The sequence below is a fragment of the Lucilia sericata genome, unplaced genomic scaffold (genome assembly GCF_015586225.1).
Source record: "Lucilia sericata isolate MDLA Ls3-8-SP2 unplaced genomic scaffold, ASM1558622v1 Contig001271F_arrow, whole genome shotgun sequence".
NCBI lineage: Eukaryota > Metazoa > Arthropoda > Insecta > Diptera > Calliphoridae > Lucilia > Lucilia sericata.
Window position 1 is genome coordinate 26,141 of NW_023995222.1, and position 7,151 is coordinate 33,291.

At 34.3% G+C, this 7,151-nt stretch overlaps 1 protein-coding gene across 1 annotated transcript; it reads right to left on the bottom strand.

The window, feature by feature from the left end:
* Nucleotides 1-720: 720 nt before the first annotated feature.
* Nucleotides 721-5,910, bottom strand: LOC119610737. Its single transcript, XM_037966081.1, has 4 exons — nucleotides 2,878-5,910; nucleotides 2,269-2,680; nucleotides 824-1,416; nucleotides 721-747 (listed from the first exon to the last, which is right to left on the bottom strand). The coding sequence occupies exons 1-4, from the start codon at nucleotides 5,908-5,910 to the stop codon at nucleotides 721-723; spliced, it is 4,065 nt and encodes a 1,354-aa protein (XP_037822009.1).
* Nucleotides 5,911-7,151: the final 1,241 nt, after the last annotated feature.

Here is a 7,151-nt window from a genome sequence, read left to right on the forward strand (position 1 = left end):
ACTCCAAGATCTGATCATGCGAGTCTTGTATGGTTAATGCGCCAGCCAAACCTTAGTGGTCGTGTTATAGAATTTAATTTGAATAAAATAGAATGGAAACAGTGTACAAAATATTTATTTTTATTAAGCGTATAGACCAACTAACTGACCGATCATCTTGAATGTTCAAGAGCAATTGAAAAAATATAAAATTTCTTATACAATTCATTCCTGACTAAATATATATAAATCCAGAATAATAAAGTATTTAACGGGATAATTTAATAGGCAAAAAAAAAAAAATGTAAAAAATAGGAATAAATAGGAATAAATAAGAATCCAGAAAAAATATATAAGTAGGTACGTATGTACATATGGCAATTAATGATCTTACTACTCAAAAGCAAACTCTTATATTATGCGTCAAAGAGTAATAAGCTTATTATATCCAATTTACACAATAAGTGAGAATATGCGAGTATTTAAATTCGATCAATATAACAACAATCAAATTACAGCATGTTAGGTAAATTAATGAACAAAATAAATATGTAAATATAACAATTATAATTAAATGCTGCAACATACTCCGCCCCAAGAACTACAGTTCTTAAACCCAATGGAATGCAGGCTTACCGATGGAAGTGTTTTAGTCGAGTCCTATAGACTCCGCTATGCTTCTACTCACAGCGAGGTATGTAAGCCTACATTTTATGGGTAATTAATCCTGATCTGAACAATTCACGTTTTTAGGCGAAAAGATATTACCTGTGGGGAGTAAACAAATTTTAGTTATAGGTCTTTTAAAAATTTTGTGTTTCGATAAGATTGATGCAACTCTTACGCGTCCATCCGTACCAGGATGGATTTCATGAATTCTTCCAAGAGACCATTGCCCTGGTGCACACCTTTCATCTTTTATAAGAACTAAATCTCCCTTTTGTATAGTACGTAGATTGTCTAACCATTTTGGTCTTGACTGTAAACGGGTTAAATATTCGGAATACCACCTCTTCCAAAATGATTGCTTCATCTTCTCTATAGCCTTCCAACGTGGTAAATGTTGATCATTAACATCAAGTAGATCTTCTTCTTGTAGACAAACGGTAGGCTCTCCAATCAGAAAATGTGCGGGCGTCAAGGCATCATTATCAGTCGGATCCGTAGATAGAGGGCAAAGGGGTCGCGAGTTAAGACAACCTTCGATCTGACATAACAAAGTTGTAAGCTCTTCGTAGCTGAACACTCGATCAGTCATAATGCGTTTAAGATGATATTTGGCTGATTTTACGCCAGCCCCCCACAATCCTCCAAAATGAGGTGAGGCTGGCGGTATGAAATGCCAGTTTGTACCAGAGTGAGACAAATCCTCTCGAAGTTCTTCTGGCAACGACGCTTGGCTTCTATTGTATAGAACTTGCAACTCCTTTGAAGCGCCTACAAAATTAGTGCCACAATCGGAATATATGTCTGTGCAAGCTCCTCTTCGGGACACAAACCGCCGAAATGCTGCCAGAAATCCGTTAGTGCTAAGATCCGACACCACTTCTAAGTGTATGGCTTTTGTAACCATACAAATAAATAAACAAATGTATCCTTTGGATATTACTGCCGACCGCAGTGTTGAATTTTTTAGTTGAATGAGACCGGCAAAATCCACGCCACTGTGTTTAAAAGGTCTGGTCATATTAACACGAACCGAAGGTAAGTTTCCCATAATTTGTTGAGATGTTTTGGCACGATATCTAAAGCAACGAACACAATTATTAATTATCTTTTTAGCTATTTGATTACCTGATATAATCCAAAACTTTCGATTAACGTAGGACATGGTTAACGTCAAACCTCCGTGCAAGGTTTTTTGGTGGGATTCCAGAATAATCAAAACTGACAATGGATTAGTTTTACCAAGTAATATAGGATGTTTTGAAGAAAAATTTAAATTAGAATTTTCTAATCTTCCGCCTACACGTAAAATACCAACGTCATCCAGAAAAGGCATTAGTTTTAAAATATGTTTATTTTTAACAGGCAAATTAGAGTTTAAACTTTTAAGCTCATTATGAAAGTCAATAATTTGGGTTGTTTTTATAAGCATATGTAATGAGTTTCTGATTTCTATAGGTGTAAGAGTTCCTAACATTTTAAATTCCTTGATTCTTTTACAATTATTATAAAAACGTAAACATAATGCACAAACCCGTATCAATTTGATTAATGAAGAAAACTTATTAAAAATACCAGGGTATTTTAAATTATCGCAAACATTACAGACGATTTTAGACTTACGTTCTTCTAAAGAAGTTTCAACATTACAAATATTCTTTGGCCAAGAGGAGGAATCCTTTAAAAACTCTGGTCCATGCCACCACATCATATTTTTCACTAGATCTTCCGGTAATATTCCTCTGGAAGCGGGATCAGCTGGGTTAGACGCTGAAGGTACATATCTCCACTGATTAGTGTTTGTATAGCGTTGTATTTCTGCAACTCGGTTGGAAACATATACACTCCATCGTGAGGGATGCTTTTTTATCCAACTTAGTACTGTGGAACTATCACTCCAATAAACGATATTTTTAATATTAATATCTGATAGGGATTTAATAACCTTCTGAGCCAATTTAACCAAAAGTACAGCTGCGCAAAGTTCAAGCCTTGGAATTGTTACAGTCTTCACCGGCGATACCTTAGTTTTTGCCTGTAATATATGAATGTCAACATTACCTAGACTACATACACTACCGCAGCATATGCATTGCTTGATGCGTCACAAAAACAATGCAGTTCCACCATGGATTTAGGGTTGTAATTTATCCACCTAGATATTTTAATTTGTTCTAGACATTTTAAAGTACCTTTATATTTTAGCCATGTATTCCTAATATATTGTGGAACCTCAGAATCCCAATCCAATCCTTCCAACCATAACTTCTGAAACAGGATTTTGGTCAATATAGTTGTTGGTGCAAGCCAACCTAATGGGTCGAAAAGTCTTGCGGACTCGGAGAGAATAATACGCTTTGTAACTTTATTTGTTAGTGGTGAATTTACTCTAAATGTGAAGGTATCAGTTATCGGTATCCATTGAATTCCTAACGTTTTAACCACATTATCATGGTCAAAATTTAAGGAAGTTGACTTTTCCTTGTATTCCTCAGGTATTTGAACTAAAATATCTGGACAATTAGAAACCCATTTTCTAAGTTTAAAACCTCCATTCTCAAGTAAAGTGCATAAATTTTTCTGTATAGAAATTGCTTCTTCCAATGTATCAGAACCAGATATTATATCATCGACGTAGGAGTCGCAAGCTAGAATTTTAGACTCAATAGGAAACGAAGAGCAGTAGTCTTCAGATAGTTTTCGAAGAACCCTTATTGATAAGTAGGGAGCTGGTGTAGTTCCGTAGGTAACAGTATTCAACTCGTAAACTGAGATTTCTTCATTAGGGTTAAAACGCCATAAAATCTGTTGAAACCGTCTATGTTCTTGACATACCTCAATTTGTCGGAACATTTTCTCTATGTCCGCACAAAATCCTATCCTATGACGTCTCCATCTGTTAATAATCTGCGGCAAATCGTTTTGCAAAGCGGGTCCGGAACAAAGTTGGTCATTAAGGGAGCTACAACCGGCTAAATGGCTGCTGCCATCGAAAACCACTCGCAATTTGGTTGTTGTGCTCTCTTCTTTTAATACACCATGATGTGGTAACATGAAACCATTTTCAGGAACATTATCTGGATAACTGCCTACCCTACTCATATGGCACAACGACTCGTACTCTCGCATAAACGCCATATATCTCTCGCAAAATTGTGGCTGACTAGCAAAACGACGTTCTAAATGTAACAATCGATTATAAGCATTGGTGTGGTTGTTATTCAAATCAATATATGTTGAACCATTAACAACAGATTTGAAGGGTAAATTGACGATAAATCGTCCGCTTTCACTACGTTTCGTTGTTTTACAAAAATATTGCTCACATAGTATCTCATCATTTGTTAATTCTCTTTTCACCTCAACTTCCTCTTGCTCCCAAAAAAGTCTCAAAGTATCATCTAAGTTAACCATATTCACGTTTATACTACAAAATGATCGGTCACTAGTAGGACCCGTGAATACCCAACCAAACAAAGTATCTTGGAAAAACAGGTTTTTAAAGTTGAATGATTTACCAGGTATTACTATCGAGCTTAAAATATCTGAGCCCAGAATGATATCAATTTCATCAGATTGATCAAACTTGGGATCAGCTAATGATTCTACAATACTATCAGGTATCGAAACTTTTCCAAGGGAAGTACTAGGCGTATAACTTGTTAATTTACGTAAAACAAGAGCCGGGCAAGAAATTATCGGTTTACATACTGTCGACCAAATATCAAGAAGAACCCATGACTTAGAACTATCAATTCTAGTTTCACCTACACCCTGTACGACACAATCTGATCTGTGTCTCTTAAGACGTAAAAGCTGTACTGCCCTTTCAGTCACTAATGTACCCTGTGAACCAGGATCTAAAAGTGCCCTGAATGGAAATTTACCATTTTCAGAATTCACAATTAAGCGAATAGTGGAAAGAACCACGTTTCCAAACAAATAAACATTGTTGGAAGAAACTTGAACATTCGAATAAGTAGTATTGTCCACATTCTTGGGAATACCATCCGAGTATGGAGTCATAGAACTGTCTGAGTTATCCTGATGTAAAATGGTATGATGAGGCTGTTTACACATATTACACCGATATGTAGAGGTACAGTTACTGTGATGGTGACCCACTGTAAGGCAATTACGACAAATATTATTATTAGAAACAAATTCCTCCTTTGATTTTGCTGGAAATGCAATAAATTTGTAACATTTCGATAAAGCATGAGTCTTTTTACAAAGTGAACACAAAACATGATGTTTTTGTGTAACTTGATTTGTATGAAAAACTGTCTTTTTAGACTTTGAATGATTTCCCTTTGGGAAACTATTAGTTTTATTTGAAGAAGGTATGTCTTCATGTAAAGATTCGAGAGTTCTAAAGGTTCTCTCAAGAAAACTGAACATTTCCCCAATGCTGGGTACCGCTGTAGATGATTTTAAAGAATGTTCCCAATCCCTACGCGTTAATAAATCCAGCTTCTGTCCAATTATGGTAATCAAAAGTGGATCCCATGTAGAAGTATCAAAGCCTAAATTTTTTAGTGAACTAATACACTCCTGAGTAGTATCAAGAAGTGTTTTTACAGATTGAAAAGTTCCATCTGATTTTGGTATGTTCAAAAATTTCCTAACCAAGGCATCTACGATGACACGTTCATTATGATATCTCGATGTCAAGGTGGACCATGCAAGATCATAATTGGCTTCCGTAGCAGATATGGGCTTAATTAAGCTAGCAGCTTCTCCCGAAAGAGTGCCTTTTAAGTAATAAAACTTTTGAACTTTAGAAAGATAATTATTATTATGTACAAGATTCATATAGATATCTTGAAATGGAACCCATTCCATGTAATCGCCGGAGAATTTTGGTAAAGATATCTTAGGTAATTTTGCATCTACGCTAGCAGATGTGTCCGCATGATTAGAAGGAAGTGCAAATGTGCTAGTATAAGCAGGCGAATGGTCTGTCTGTTCAGGAAGAATATCAAGAATTGCTCCTTTAAAAAGCAAAAACAAGTCAGAGAACGTATAATAAGTATCGTCTTGGATATACGGAACATCACGAGTATTCATGGAAGTTTCGCGAATAATATCTAAAATCTCCTCATGTTTTTCCTTAAAATGTCGATTTAGATCATCTACTTCCTGAAGAAGACTAGTTAGATAACCCCTAGTCTTTTCGACTTTCGACAAGAATCGCATATGCAGTTCGGTCAGTTGTCTTAAATAACCACGTTGCCTGTCTATGACGTTGTCTAAACTAGTCATATTGTTAACCCAAATGTCCAATTATTACAGATATATCAAAGAAAATGTCTAAATTATTCAAACAAGAATGGGAAATAATGCTTGAAATAAAGCTAATAATCGTGAAATTTTAAATTTTAATTAATATCGATTGCGAATAAATTTGAAATTATATAATTTTAAAATATAAAAACGTAATAATTTTACAAAATTAATTCCAAAATTTATTAACACCAAATTATTTTATATAAAATATATCACTTCACAACTATTTTACTTTAACACACTATTCCCGGGTTTCGGCACCAATTTTTCTTATGTTATAGAATTTAATTTGAATAAAATAGAATGGAAACAGTGTACAAAATATTTATTTTTATTAAGCGTATAGACCAACTAACTGACCGATCATCTTGAATGTTCAAGAGCAATTGAAAAAATATAAAATTTCTTATACAATTCATTCCTGACTAAATATATATAAATCCAGAATAATAAAGTATTTAACGGGATAATTTAATAGGCAAAAAAAAAAAAAATGTAAAAAATAGGAATAAATAGGAATAAATAAGAATCCAGAAAAAATATATAAGTAGGTACGTATGTACATATGGCAATTAATGATCTTACTACTCAAAAGCAAACTCTTATATTATGCGTCAAAGAGTAATAAGCTTATTATATCCAATTTACACAATAAGTGAGAATATGCGAGTATTTAAATTCGATCAATATAACAACAATCAAATTACAGCATGTTAGGTAAATTAATGAACAAAATAAATATGTAAATATAACAATTATAATTAAATGCTGCAACAGGTCGTTTAGCACGATGGGTATTGAAGCTTCAGACATACAAATTTACAGTTAGTCATCGTAAGGGTAAAGAAAACGTCATTCCTAATGCACTCTCCAGAATTTCCTGTGAAGAAGTTGCAACAATTGAAGTTACAGAACCCGAAATAGACTTATCATCCCCTTGCTTTAAAGACCTCGATTATACAAAATTAAAAACAAAAATTCGAGAGAATCAGGAAAAGTATCCAGATATTCGTATCGTGGATGAATTTGTCTATATAAGAACACAGCATTACGACGGTAATGAGGCAAATGAATGTAATACGTGGAAACTTTGAATTCCAGAAGGCTTAAGAATAGATTTGATAAATAGATTTCATTCTTCATTAGCAACAGCTCACGGCGGAATGCAAAAGACGGTAGATCTCCTAAAGCGAAAATTTTTCTGGCCAGGTCTAGTC

What these genes read in the sequence shown, in the direction of transcription:
- LOC119610737 (XM_037966081.1), bottom strand. Translation starts at nt 5,910, where the DNA reads ATGACTAGTTTAGACAACGTCATAGACAGGCAACGTGGTTATTTAAGA. An exon ending in TGAAACTTCTTTAGAAGAAC is followed by an intron (nt 1,417 to 2,268) that starts GTAAGTCTAAAA and finishes CTAATTTTGTAG; the next exon opens with GCGCTTCAAAGGAGTTGCAA. An exon ending in ATCCTGGTACGGATGGACGC is followed by an intron (nt 748 to 823) that starts GTAAGAGTTGCA and finishes TACTCCCCACAG; the next exon opens with GTAATATCTTTTCGCCTAAA.